The sequence below is a fragment of the Rhipicephalus sanguineus genome, chromosome 3, assembly GCF_013339695.2.
Source record: "Rhipicephalus sanguineus isolate Rsan-2018 chromosome 3, BIME_Rsan_1.4, whole genome shotgun sequence".
NCBI classification, from domain to species: Eukaryota; Metazoa; Arthropoda; class Arachnida; order Ixodida; family Ixodidae; genus Rhipicephalus; species Rhipicephalus sanguineus.
The window spans coordinates 151035931-151050902 of NC_051178.1; the positions used below are offsets into that span (position 1 = coordinate 151035931).

Sequence of the window (14972 nt, forward strand, 5' to 3'; positions counted from 1 at the left end):
ATATATATATATATATATATATATATATATATATATATATATATATTCACGAAAGGTATACTCTGAAATAAATTGGCCTGTCTAATCCATTCAGTAAAATTGGTTATATGTGTTGTACCTGTGACATCATCGACGACTCGTACCGCCAGGAGGGCGATAGTTGTGGGACAATTCTTGCCCTCGGTGTACAAGAAAGTTATCTATCTCGCTATCTATCTTGCCGTAAACACGCGTTTTGTTTTCTGCTATCTTTTGTCACTGGCTAATTAGTCTTCTTTTTTGACGCCTTGATTACTGTAGCGAAAAGGAAGGCTAATAACAGTTGTGATTTCTTTATCGGCTTCCAGAGGCTTCACGTACTGCGCCAGAGTTAAATAATTAACGAGCGTCGCATATGAAATGCAATAAACGACTTCATGTGCGACGCTACAGGCGCAAGTAGGTGAAAGGCCGCGTGAATACAAGACATTTAGCCTGCCTAATTAGGACTTACACCAACGAATAACACAAAGAGTGAGGAAGACAGGCAGATTGGGAGAGTTGGTAGGTTTCCGCGATAAATATAAAACAGCGCTTAGGACACGGGACAAAGGAAAAATTGACACGCACGGCGCTGATCCCGGTTGCAAAATCATCGCCGTGTGCGTCAATTCTTCTTTTGTCCCGTGCCTTAAGCGCCGTTTTATATTTATCATGGAAACAAAGACTGAGATGAGCAGTCTTGCTCTGCTATAGATCCATAGAAATGAGAGAACAATGAACAAAATAATTACTAGCGACACTAGTCGGAATGATGCAAACAGAGCGACACAGAAAGCAGTCACACTCCCGTTGAATGATGACTAATTGATCTCTTGGAGGAGGAGGGGATACCTAGAGTTGCACTCTTTCGAATTGGGGTGTGGCTCAGTGCCGTCGGACTGCCTGTTGCGTGAGAGCACTTTTGACAGCACTCAGGAGCACTGCAACGTCCATCTCGGCAGCATGACCGCTTACGAAAGCTTTCAGAGCTTACTGTCGTTCTTCCGGGTAACCGGATGCTGTCCGGTTGGTGGACTCGCGGGAGAGCATCCACGACTCCTCGAGGACGGGCGAAAGTCGTGGTACACGCTGTACAGCGTGCTATGCCTAGCCATTGCGTTGTTTACCGCGATAGACGTCATACACGATTCCAGCACACGCGGAAGCCTCGAAGCAAGGCTTCACATATTCTTCTCCTTGGTGTTAATGGCGCAGTGCTACATTGTCTTCGGCGTCGCAGTCGCGCGTTCTCGGCTGCTCGTCTCCTTCCTCAGGCAGTGCGTCCGCTTGGAGAATCTCAGGCCACCTTCAAGAAGCCGCCAGAAGAGCGTCAAGAGGCTGCTGCGCATACTCGCCGTGTACGCAGCCATCTGCTCCTGCATGCAGTGCGCATCGAAGATCCTAGCGCTACTGCGCTCAACTGGTCTGAGACAGATAGTACACCGCTGTTTCGTTCTGGTTGGTGCATTATACATCATTTCCTGGAGCATGATGACAGAGGCTATCGTGTGCCTTGCGTCGCAGCTCATCGGTATCTATATCGAAGTGGCTGCGAACGACATAGAGATATACGGTAAGCCATGTCTGAGCGACGGAAAAAAAGCGCCTTCTTTGTTCCTATGCTTTTTGTTTTTTTTTGCTCTCCACAAACATCACATAGGTAGCCCCGTCGTCGGTATAGCTAGCACAGAAGCTAATTTGCTCGCTAGGTTCCACTCTTCATGCTGTTTGTGGTGTTCTGCTGGTTTATGGTAGCTTAGCTAATGAAGTATTATGCTGCTAAGCCCAAGGACGTAGGTTTAATGCCCGGTCGCGGCGGCCGCGTTTCGATGGGGCGAAATGCAAGAGCACCCATGTTCCTATAGATTCAAGTTGATTTAGGTGTACTTTAAAGAACCCCGCGTCATACAAATTGTTTCGAAGTCTCTGGCTGCGAAGTGATTCCTTATCGTGGGTTTGTCACACATAACCCCGGAATTTTTAAAATCAATATTTCATCGGAACAATATCTAGCATATTGATTTCCCCGTGAGTCTGATGGCGCACATCTCAAAGCTGGTGCGAGATTCAGATTCAGAGTTCATTCCGCATTGACGAGCGTTGGGAATTCAGTGGCTTCAATTATTCAATCCCGGCATGCGCCATAAGTATGTCGGTTAAAGGTAAATGGAATATGAATCGCTGGCTATAGAGATGTACAGAGTCGTCCACATTTAAGCTGAACACCTCATTAGTATTCAAGACCTCATTGAAGCTGTTGTTTAATACATAATTCGAAAAATTAATACTGTGTTTGTCGACACCGTGATTAGACGTTCTATAACGGGCATTGCACTCGTGAAGTATAAGAAACGTTCTAGTTTTACCGGTTTGAATACTAATGAGGTGTTCAGCTGAGATGTGGTCGACCCTGTACCTTGTTGAAGCTCTCACTTTTTTTTTCGACGCAGGTTCTTCGTCCGCGATCAGGATTCAGAGCACAGAGTTTCTCTGCGAGGCCCGCCTCACTTTTCAGAGACTGAGGCAACTTTTTCTGACAGCGGAGAAATTTTTGTCCGTTCCCCTTCTCGTAACTTTCGCCGCAGTGATGACCAACACGTGTACAATGATGTTCTTCATGGTCACGACCGAAATCCATCTTGGGTACGTTTCGAAGGCAATGGCTGTTGGACATGTGGTTCACACCACGCTCACATTGGCCGTGGCAACGAGCTACGCCCAAAATGTGACTGAGCAGGTGAGGAAATTTTTCAAATTTTCTTTTGAGTAAGGGCGATTTTCTTTCGCATACAGTGCAATTTGTTTGCGCGGATTGTTCACATTCCCAGCCATGGATACCCGTCACGCGTATTGTTCATTGTTCTTCAAACCGGTTCCTTTCATTTCCAGGCGGGAAAGCTGAAGCAGTCTCTATTAACGTGGATTAAAGCCGGCGTCGACAGAGCGTTTCAAAAAGAGGTGAGGGGTTTATGTCGTCGCCCATATCAAGTGCGGGCAAATAATTTTCACGACGTCCCATCGTTCAGAGTGACGAGGATGAAAAAGCAGATTACAGTGTCCGTTCCCGTACTTGAACATGATGGGTATAAGACGATAACAATACACATTTCACGTGTATTGAATTTCTGCTTTCATTTGTCACAACTCCGACGTTTAGCAAGCAGTCCACATAGCGCACACGAGCGCACCTATAGTTGCTGCAGCAAGTACTCTTGGCCATGTGAGCAGTAATGTTCTTGCAGTTGAGCACAGTAAGAATCGAACCGTTACCAGGAAAGAAAGTTTTAGCTCGGATGATGTGCACCTATCGATTTATGTTTTGCTATGTTCCTTGTATAAGCGTGAGGTCGCGGGTTCGATGCATGGGCCCGCGGATGCCGCATTCCGATGAGGACAGAATGAAATAACGCTCGTATACTTACACATAGGTGCTATGTGCGCACGCACGCAGGCACGCAGGCACACAGGCACACACACACACACACACACACACACACACACACACACACACACACACACACACACACACACACATATATATATATATATATATATATATTAGGGGTGTGCAAATATTCGAAAGTTTCGAATATTCGATAACTTCGAATATTCGAAAAATTCGAATATGCGGTTCGATTATCATGCATAAAATAACTCGTCTTCCACATTTCTGCTGCGTTCGTATCGCTAAAAACGTTGCCGAGAGGAGCGATAAACATCCTAAGTACACGGAGGCACGATATCTGCCTGCGACGAGCGCCCCAATACGTATGATTTATTGCTGGTGCATCTCCGACGTGCAGCGCTGTTGGCGATCATTTAACCGTACATTTTCAATAATATGCGGCCGTAACGTGCCGCACTACCACTCGTTCACTATGCGGGACCACTTCTGAAGAAAGACAGTGACCCATGTGACTGGTGGCGGACTGTTCAGATACCCCAGTCTGGCAAAGCTTTGCCCCATGTAACTCCCCATACCAGCCACTTCTGTTCCAAGCGAGCGTGCCTTTTCAGTGGCAGGGGGGGGGGGGGGGGGGGAGTTGTCTCTGTTACAAGGGAGCACCTGCTGCCTGATCATGTGGAGCAACTCATTTCTTCATGATAACATGTATTCATTACTTTCATTGCGCCGTGATATTTGCTTGTGTTGTGATGTGCATTGTGCTAGCCTGGACATTGTGTTCTGGAGATAGCAGTGTGTGTTGCCAGTCAGGCTGTTAATGTTCTTTTTTTCAAATAGCGACATGTTAAATAAAATGTTGTTACTGTGGAGGCATTTTCCCTTTGATATTCGATTCGATATTCGAAGGTGGATATTCCTATTCGATTCATATTCGAAAAATTTGATATTCTCACACCCCTAATACATATATATATATATATATATATATATATATATATATATATATATATATATATATATATATATATATATATATATATATATATATATATATATATATATATATATATAAGACGTAAAGCGAGAAAGTATTATGGTAGGCTTAACTTTGAATGTGCTGAAGGCGGTAATGTTCAACAGCCTGACGAAAGAGAAAGAGTTCACGGCGGGTAGCCAACACAAGACAGTGCATACCTATAGGTAAATTACTTGGAGGAGAGCCTACGCATCAAATCTGCCGCTGTTTCTTAAGCGAAAAGTGTGCAATCCTTGCACGCAACCAGTTATAACAAATTGGAGCATAAACTTGAAAAAAAAATAACAAAGAAACTCGAGAAAAGTTAAAGACCAAGCAGCGCGCTATCGAACGGAAATTGTGGGCGTATCCTTAAAATGGCCCTGCAGCACTTTTTCAACATGACCAGAAAACACTTCTGATAGGTAGTCGAGGCTCCTGAGAACATGTGCGCCAGACATTATAGCGCAGCACGCGGCCTGGAACTTACAATTAATTAGCAGTCAGGTAGAAATCGCTCGCCCTTCTCCCGACAAATGATGCCATATACCCAAATGACCACGCCATAAAAACAAAGTCCGCGGCCATTCGCTAATTTGGTTGGTTGGTGTAAAACTTTTATTATATATATCTATTGATGAATGGGTGGCGTCCCTAGCCCGGGACCCCATTGGCTTGAGCGCTGGTCCTTGCGCGGGCCACCAGGGCCTCTTGGACCCCCCGGACCGGGGGCTGGACAGTGCCGCCTCACACCCATCTCTACAGAAATCATTAAAGACGTCTGTTTTGGATGTATTGCTCTGGCACTCCACTCCCATGCCATGTGGTAGACTGTAGCTGGGTCAGTGTTGCACATCCTGCACGTTGGCGAGGGGTACTTGTCAGGGTCGACTTTGGAGAGTACGTGTGGCTTGGGGTATGATAACGTTTGTAAACGGCGCCAGGCTACCCGTGCGGCCTTACTGAGTTGACGATGTGGAGGAGCATATTTCCTCCGCGCAAGCCTTTGGTTTTGTAGTATTGCATTGCATGTGGTGAGGTGGGTCGACTGATCTGGGAGGGCTCGATTCCCTGCACTGAAATTAGAGTCCCGGGGTAGGAGAGCTCGGGAGGAGGTATGAGCTAGCTCACTGCCTCTGACTCCACAGTGGCAGGGTATCCATATAACTTGTTTCCAGTCTAGCTAAGTTCGGCCTTGTGCTGCTTGTGTAAGTATTCTGTGTGCAAGAGGACAAATTTTCCCCCTAATGTAGTTGCGATAGGCCGTCATTGAGTCCGTAAAGACGAATGTAGCCGCTGCGTTTCGGAGCGCGAGGGACATACCAACCTTTTCCATGCTTGTAACGTCATCCCGTGTGGTAGATACACAGCCGACACATTGCCCCTGGTTTACTACCGCCACCGTGCATTTTCCTGCAGTGTGTGTGACCGGGCGGTGTCCACGAAAACGCCGCTCTCGTGATCTGAGTATTTGTCATGGAATTTGGCTCTGGCTTTGCGTCTGTCTGCATGGAAGGTGGGGTTCATATTTCGAGGAAGAGGCTTGATATAGATGTCTTGCCGCGATGCCTCCGGCAGCCTGTGCTTGTTCCTTACGTGCGTTGGTGGTGTGATGGGCATCGTGAGCTGAATAGTTACCTCGGGCGGCGGAAAATGCCGCAACGCGCGCGCGCGCGCGCGCGCGCTCCCGATCACACTAAAAAAGTAAGCCATGCGTTAGAAAAGATAAAGCAGAAAAGAAAGTGCTCAAGGCCATGACGCGCTCTGACAAACGGACGTAGCTTCTTACCCACTTGTCAACCCCCCCCCCCCCCTTTTCACTGCGTAGCTTTCAGTGCGGTCACTGGTACGAAGAGAGAAAGCGCTCAAAGCATGGGGCAAATCCGTGTATTTCCGCTCCTGCTTGACGAAGTCTAAAAATTTTTGCGGCGGTTGATTCGTGAGGTAATAGACACTTTTAATGAAGTCAAATTCGATTATTACTCGGAAGAGTATTGCAGGGCCCCTTTAAGAGATAGGAAGGCGGCAGAATATTGTCTCAGAGAAGAAGCAGCGGTAGCCGATATTCTAGTAATCTAGATGACATTGAGCGAAAGAAATGAACCTGTACCGGCCGCGTAATGCGCGGGACAGATAACCGATGATCATTTAAAGCAACAGAATGGTTTACAAGGAATGGGAAACGCAGCTGAGGACGGTAGCGATTGAGTCGGAGCGACGAGATTAAGAAGTTCGCAGGGATAGAGTGGAGTCAGCTGGTACAAGATAAGACAAAACGGAGATAGCTGGGGGGGGGGGGGGGGGGGGGGGGGAGGGGACTTCGTGCTGCAGTGGGCATAGAACAAGTTCAGAATGGTGCCGTGTTGTTGATGGTGATGATGATGATTGCCAACCTGCGCGCACAATTTTCAGGTCTTTTCGCTGGTGCTGATTTTCAAGGAAGAGACTTTCACCTTCAACGCCTGCGGCTTCTTCAATGTTGAATCACCAATATTCAGACCGGTATGATGCAAGACACTATATTCTTAAATGCTTTTCGAATAACTAATATGCGCACCTTCACGCTACTGAGCACAAGCTTGGAAGTGCCAGCATGCGTATTAGTGACATTGTATGGATCGATCTCGTACTCAGTTTAAACTGGGGCCCACTAAGATTCATTTATCGCTGTTTTCGTCCCCCAATAAAAACGACACCATACATCCTCCTATCGTACTCGAGGTAGATGTTCGAATTGTGTATAGTGCCGCAGTTACATGTATGAGAGCTTGCATAACTACGCAATTTCTTATCACAATTGCGATATATATATATATATATATATATATATAGATATATATATATATATATATATATATATATATATATATATATATATATATATATATATATATATATATATATATATATATATCCCTCATGTACACTAGTTACCCACATATATATACCCCATAAATTGGACTAGAGGATGACCGCCGCCGTAGCTCAGTGGTATAGACGTCAGACTCTGGAGTTTCCAAGACGTGTGGCGCCATCTGTCGGAGAAGTATTGAGTAGTGCATAGACCGACTCCCTCGCACAGTTTGCTATGGGACCAGGTGCAACTAGCGAGTGCGAAACAACGATTGAGCTTAATATCCCGTTTGTTTGCGCATTTAACACTCGGAACGAAAGCTGTGAATTGCTCTCCGCTAGTCGGATGCGCCCAGACGCGCCACCGTACCGTCGTGAAGTGCTTGCTGGATCACTCGCCAGAACGACGGCGAAAACAGCAGCAGACGAGACCCCTCCGCACGCTCCGAAGAAACGCCGCAAAAGACGCACTGTTGCGTTGTGAATTGCCACTGACGTAAAAGACTGAATAACAACGTTCAGTTTTACCGATTTCCATAGTTGTCGTACGAAGAAGAAAGGCGAGAGCGCTGGATATGGGATGTTTCGAGCGTGTTCGGTAAGCGAAGTACCCGCGTTCTCCACAGCCGGTCGCATGAGAAAGTGTGATAATGACTTGCTCTGCTGTTGTTTTTGCGTAGCCCTGATGGAAAACCGTGGTAACCTTGACTATGAAGCTCAGCAGAGGCTCTGACCGCGGTGCTTGTCGTGTAACACGAAGTGAGCAGCTAGAGGCAGTCTGAAGACGCGTGATACGCACACCGCAACGAGTTGGTCGTCACAACACATCATCGCGGACGTACGTTTTGAAGGCTCAGAGTTCTGGTCCTAACTATAGCTAACACGTGCGCCATACAAGTAAATCGCTGAATGTTGGTCGTGACCACCTTCAGGTTTGTTTCGCCCGTGTCCTCCGCGGTTGCCGTAGCTATCTCGGAGGCCACGGTTTTGCCTTTGGTGGCACCCCGCGATAGTGGACGCACGTATCCCAATTTGCAGTACACACAAACGGAAGACGACCATCAAGAGATCATTTGCGGATGCGTAATAAAAGTCCAATGCACAGGAAGCGAGAGATGAATTAACGGAGAATGCAACTGGAAAGGCGAAAATCGCCGGGCCCATTCGTCCCTGATGAATGGAGTTTTGTACCACTGATCGTAAGATGCATAGCTAAGTAAATTGATCGTGTATGTACTTTATCGCTGTGGCATTACGTATATACCCGATTTTAACGCATTTAGGCGCTAGAGAACGGATGTCGGAGGGCTTGCCTCGAATTCGATGTCGTGTGATGCTCGCTCGTACTTGCGAGTTGCAGCGCGCGGGAATAACTAAAACTTATTTTGCATTGTACTCGCAGTTCGCTTTGATCAGTTTCCTTTGTTTCTGAAGCGTGGATTGGCGGAAGAAGCTTTCCAGGTCCTTGATTTTCAGGAAACGGCGCCTGGACACCAACGAAAGAGGAGGGATATATTGTGGCCTATGCACATTCGCTTGCGGACGGCTCTCTTTGCACTACCCAGTTACGCGTAGTGCCAGGGCTGCGATGAGGGCGCTGGTGGCGGTGTTTTTCGCAGCGCCGCCTGGGCAGAGTCTGACGTCTATAGCATCGGGCGAGTTATTCGAAGGTCGCGGGTTCGGTTCCCGCCGGCGGCAAGTGATCTTTTAGTCCACTTTACTTTCGTCACATTTATCTCCTAATTACTACAAATAACATCCCGTATACTTTTTGTGCCATTATTGTCTTTTAGTTCTCATATTATGTCTAACAACAAAAAACGAGCCCTTAGAAGTAAAGTTCTGGCCTATATACATATATATAGCTGTGCGCAGGGATCTCCATAAGGGGCGCGGAGGCAAGTTTCACCGCAGCCTCCCCCCCCCCCCCCCCCTCTTACCATTAGTCGAGCTCGAAAGAAAACGAGCTCCGCAATGGATGCAAAAATGAAAATTAAGCCATGACGTGTTTCTCACAGAGGCCTGCCATTGGTCTCCGGTAATGCGGGGTAAAGGTGGGCAGTCTTTAAATGCAACATCAGGGGTCCTTGGTCGTCATTATTGTAAACAATCATGGGTATATATCCATAACCCTGCGCATTAGAAAACAATAATTGTTGGAGTATTACGTCCCAAAACCACGGTGTGATAATGAGGGACGCGTTAGTGGAGGGCTCCTGAAACTTTGACCATCTGGTGTTCTCTAACGTGCACCTACCTCTAAGTACAGTATATAGCCTCTAGCACCGCCGTGGCCGAGATTCGATTCCGCGACCTACGGGTCAGCAGTCGAGCAGCATAACCACTAGACCACCACGGCGGGTCGCATATGACGTGAAAGGTCCGACGGAGCAAAGGTATGGATTGGCGCCCCCTTTTATGTGATTTGGGGTGGGGGGTGGGGGGGGGGGGGGCTTCTCTTTACGCACGCCTATGCATATATCGGAAAGTGGACATGTGTAACACGTGGACGTGGGCTGAGATCCCAACTGCGGCAAGCTTTTTTCTTTTCTTTTCTTTTACTTTCATGTCTTTTTTTTTGCGCGCTTATTTCCAGATTTTTATACCTTTAGGGCAAAGCGCCATCTTCGTTTGAAGAACGCAATGCTCTAGAATGGCGATGCGATTCGCAGATTCCTTCTTCATGCAAACACCGATATTCCTGTTGCAGATGGTCGGCGTCGTGGTCACTTACACACTCGTGCTCTACCAGACAAAGCTAGCGGCCCTCTCGTGGTCGCCGCCACCGTGCGCCGTGGACGCCAACTCTTCACTGACACCAATTCACCAGCCTTTGCAAACGTAACACCATGTTGGGTGCCCGTAGGAAACAGCGTAAACGAGCTCGTGCAAACTGGAGTCGTCCTGGAGTGGTATCTTCATAATAAAGATATAGAAATAGCTTCGTGACAATCATATGTGGCTTACGTTAACGAGATGTCGGGAAAAAAAAAGAAAGAAGGACTTTGAACTGGCGTGCCGGACACTCGAGGCCGTCATCTAGGCCGGGTTGCGTGTAGCCTCACCCCGCTGAATGACGCCGGACATGTTCATTAAAGTTTTCACTCACTCACTCACTCTTGAATGGGATAGTGACAAAGCAAAGAGCAGGATAGGCAGGATGGGATAGGCAAAAGCAAGATAGGCTTCTAGACTCTAAGAGACAAAAGAAAAGTTCTTTGACTCTTTTTTGCGAGTCCGGACTTGGCACGTATATGACCCTCATTAAAGATTCGGGGGACCCTCTTTAGAGGTCATTCTACTCTCGTAAGAGAGTCGTGCGACCCAAAGGAGAGTCAACGCGTCTCTTTAAAAAGAGTGATACACGTGGCAAGTCAGGACTTACAGAAAACAGTAACACATACTCTTTTCTTTTCTTAGTGTGTAAAACTTGTTTTCGAACAGAAAAAAATAAAATTTACATAAGAATCTTTCTTAGTCTTCTTAAGGAGATGGGAAAACCCATACACACGTGGTATTGTCGCTAAATTCTCTGGCTTAGTGGTTGGGCTTGGTTCAACTCGAGATGCTGACAGCTGCAGTGATTTGTACAGCGTATTAGATCCGAGAAGCCAGCGTGTTTTAAGCGCGATTCTTGTACCGCGAAGTTCTGCCTCACTTTGTGGTGGCATCTAGAAATGCATCCTTGGCTACGTACAGATGTTTATACTGATCTATAATTTGTGTGTGTCGTCATTAACATTGTGTAATGTTTGATCTCCGTGTACTTTCTGTCTTTCTTACAATCATGCGTTTGTCAGTCTTATTGGTATCCTGATGAATCATAGTTAGCCTTGTATAGTGCTTTACTTCCGTTTGCATTTTTCATTCTCTGCAACCAAGACTGTGCCACGGCCGCCGCATAAAAAAAAAAGAAAAAGTGTGACCTGCTGCGTGAGGCCGAAACGCCGCCTCAGGCCTAGTTCTCCACGCGCCCGCTGTGGCGCCACTGCTCGGAGACAGTTGATGACTTAGAAGCGCTTCCACGAATGCGTTGGTACGCGTGATACTGACTCTGTAAATATTGCGTTTTATAGTTCTACATGACAGGTGGAATATTGATGTCGTCATTGGAAATGGCGATGACGCCACAGATGTGAAAAGGTCGCCATAGGTGTGGCAATCTTTTGTAGAATGGGTGTCAATGCTCTACGGTTCAAAAAGATTTAGATTATAAAATCTACCTTTCCAAATTATTATTTCTATTTTCTTTTTTTTGTTTCCCAAATTATCGGTTTTATTGACTCAGTTCTATTCTATATTAATATTATTAGTAGAATTTTAATTATAATTCATTTATACTTCTTCCGCATTAATTAAACAAAGTTTGAACTTCAATTACAAATTTGTCTTTAAAAACTAACTGGTTCTTGGCCAATCCCCCAGTGTGGGTATGAGCCACAGCTTCTAGGGTCTACTCTACTCTACGTGGCGGTTTCTGGCGTGACCCAGTCGAGCAATGCGTGCGCAGGTAACGCACTTCCATCGAGCAGTTCTGCCTGAAACATTCGATAGCTATCTTTGTTAACTTCGCGGGAACACGTCAACACGCTAACTTAAAACTATAGGAAGTATTTGTATCCAGTTTCCCAGGTAATGCAGCTCACCAGAAATGCAAAATAGCTGCGTATTATCCCGAATTGTTGTCAGTATATTCACGTTTCTCTTCAAGAGCAAGAACTGAGTGACGCAGGCACGCATGAGGAACGCATGAGGAATATGAGGAATGCGCCCTAAGGTACCGGGTGCCGTTTCCCTCGAAGTCTACTTTTCCGCTATCACGATTCCACCCTGTTGCCAGAGTTTTTTTATGGGCATTGCGATGGTGTTATCGACAGCACGAAGGTCGCTTCACTCGCTGGAGTGGTCATGGCACGCGCACAAAAAAAAAAAACGCCAGGCCTGCGCTGAAACCGCAGCACAGTCACAGCGAAAGCTGGAAGAGCGGCGTTTCTAGAGCCCGTTGTCAGCTCTCTTGGGGCTACAATCCAAGTACACTAGAAAGATACCCACTACGCCATAAATCAATTTTTGTGAAGTTGGGAAGCACCTACTAAGCCATTATGCGTCATTCTGCGGAGAAGCGAGGCACCAGCCGCACGTCTGTAAGGCATTATGTGCACTTTGTTGACGCGACGACTGATGACGATGAAGAATTATGGCTCAGCCCTTTGTAATGGGTTGGAAGCTTTAAACGGCCCACCAGTATAGTAATTTGCATTGGGTGACGCCCGGTTGCTATTTCCCTCTCCCGTCATGCTGTATAACATAAGTTGCCGTGGGAGAGAGACGGGGTGGGGCGAAGAACTTTACTGAGACCCCAAGTAAATGGATCATGCGCTTATGGGATTCTTTGGCAACCAATACAAATGCACTTGCGAGGAACCCACTACGCTCTAAATCATTGTAATTTTACTGAGACCCCGAGGAAACGAATCATGCCCTGATGGGCTTCATTGGCAACCAATACAAGTGCACTTGCGAGGAACCCACTACGCTCTAAATCATTGTAATTTTACTGAGACCCCGAGGAAATGGAACATCTGCTTATGGGCTTCCTTGGCAACCAATACAAGTGCACTTGCGAGAAACCCACTACGCTCTAAATCACTGTAATTTATCTGAGACCCCGAGGAAATGGATCATGCGATTATGGGCTTCCTTGGCAACCACTACAAGTGCACTTGCGATGAACCCACTACGCTATAAATCATTGTAATGTTTGAGAAGTAGGGCAGCAGGCACTGGGCCATTTTTCGTCATTCTACGAAGAGCCCTGGTACCTGCTAAACGCATGTAAGGCATTATGCGCACTTTGTTGATGCTGTGCCTGACGACGATGAAGAATTATGGCAGAGTCCTTTGTAATGGGTTGGAAGCATTCAACAACCTACTCATTGCGCAATTAGCATTGTGTGACGCCTAGTTACAGAATTGGCGTTGTGCGACGCGTTGCGCGACGCTTGGTGCTTATTTTACTCTCTACCACGCTATATTGCATATGCTAATGTGGTTCCTTCCCGACATGAAGCCTGTATAGGACCTTTTTGCATAGCAGTTCCAAGCACCGGAATGGCTCAGAGGTTGAATACTGGGCTCCCACGCAGAGGGCCCAGGTTCGAACCTCGTTCCATCCTGGAATTTTTTTCTTATTTCGTTTTTTTTTCTTATTTCGAGCGATACTGGTTACGGACAACCGGCGGCGGCGGCGGCGGCGGCGGCGGCGGCGGCAGCGGCGGCGGCGGCGGCGGCGGCGGCGGACAACTACGGCGCCAAAACGGCCGGTGAAATGATCTCATAACAGCTTTCGCTGTAAAAAAAAAGAGAGAGAGAGAGAAAGACTCAAGCACGGGAGACTCTAGGAAAACTCGCTCACTCACACGATTATACGAAAAAGCGAACGAAAAAGCATAAATCCCGAGGCAATCACGATGTGGCACCAACCGGCGCCCACCTTGGTCCCCGAACAGTGACGTCCTCACCAAAGACAGCGACCGCAACTGTCAACTCAGCCAAGATGCTCACTCCCATTGACGGCGACGCGACGCAACAGGCCGCACCATTTTTATTACTATTATTATTTTTAATGTAGCCGCCGGGCCAACAGTGTACCATTGTTTCCTACTATTCTTTTGCCTTAATCGTTACTTGTCTTCGGTAGCCTGCCCGCGCTTCGCTTTAAAAAGTACATTAGTTCAATGCCTATCCTGAACATGGAGCCGGTGAAGCGGAGAAACGACGACGCCCAGCCGAAGACCTTGACTACGCCGATCGAGACAGAAATCGAGTACGAACTGCGATGCGATGCGATGCGATGCGATAGGAAGATGAGCTGGCCGAAGACTTGCTTTTCGCACCGACCAGATCTGACGAAGATGAACCGGACGACCTCGGCGACTACTCCTACTAGTTGTATATAGTTCTACATATATAAATGTGGTCTGACTCGATTTGCAACTAACCTGGCTAACCTGGCGTGACATAAGTTAGCGATAAATGAAGCATTACATAACAGAACCTCGATGACCTTCGTAACACGATTAAAGTCTCAACACTCTACATAACTTGGCAAAAAAAAATAAAAAAATAAACGCGAAGCAATGAATGCGATAGCAATAAATTAAAATGTAACGCGAAGAACGGAAAGCAGCTCGAAATTGCCAGCGCGTCGCTCGAGCCCAAAGGACGCACGAAAAGAACGCACACTGGACGAGCGCGAACTATCATGCGTCACAGCTCGACACTTGAAGCGCACTGCTCAAACATAAAGCAGGACGCACGAAACGAACGAACAGGTACACACAGGACGAGCGCGAACTAATTGTCACAGTTGTTACTTATTTCTGTTTGAACAGCGCGCTCCTTTCGCAAACGCGGCCGCTGCAGCGAGCGAAGTGACCTTCGTACGCTCTGTGACTTCAGCGCGGACATCGCTGGGAAAGCACAAGACATACAAACCCCTGCTCCACCCCACCATCCACCCCTTCTTTCATCGAGATAAGCGCACGAAGGCGACCACGCCCTGTAGGGCGAAGAGCAACGGCGTTCGCAGGAGCGGGGAGATGATCTTTAAAGCGCGCCACGCGCGCATATCGCGCCATCTATATGGCGACTAAGAAATCGTGCTGAACTAAATGG

General features: G+C 47.1%; 1 protein-coding gene across 1 annotated transcript; it reads left to right on the forward strand.

The window, feature by feature from the left end:
- The first annotated feature begins 976 nt into the window (after positions 1 to 976).
- Positions 977 to 10140, forward strand: LOC119385128 (uncharacterized). The gene is made up of 5 exons (XM_037652660.2): positions 977 to 1594; positions 2472 to 2758; positions 2911 to 2979; positions 6855 to 6944; positions 10006 to 10140. Exons 1-5 carry the CDS (start codon positions 985 to 987, stop codon positions 10138 to 10140), a joined length of 1191 nt encoding a protein of 396 aa, XP_037508588.1. The 5' UTR covers positions 977 to 984.
- Positions 10141 to 14972: the final 4832 nt, after the last annotated feature.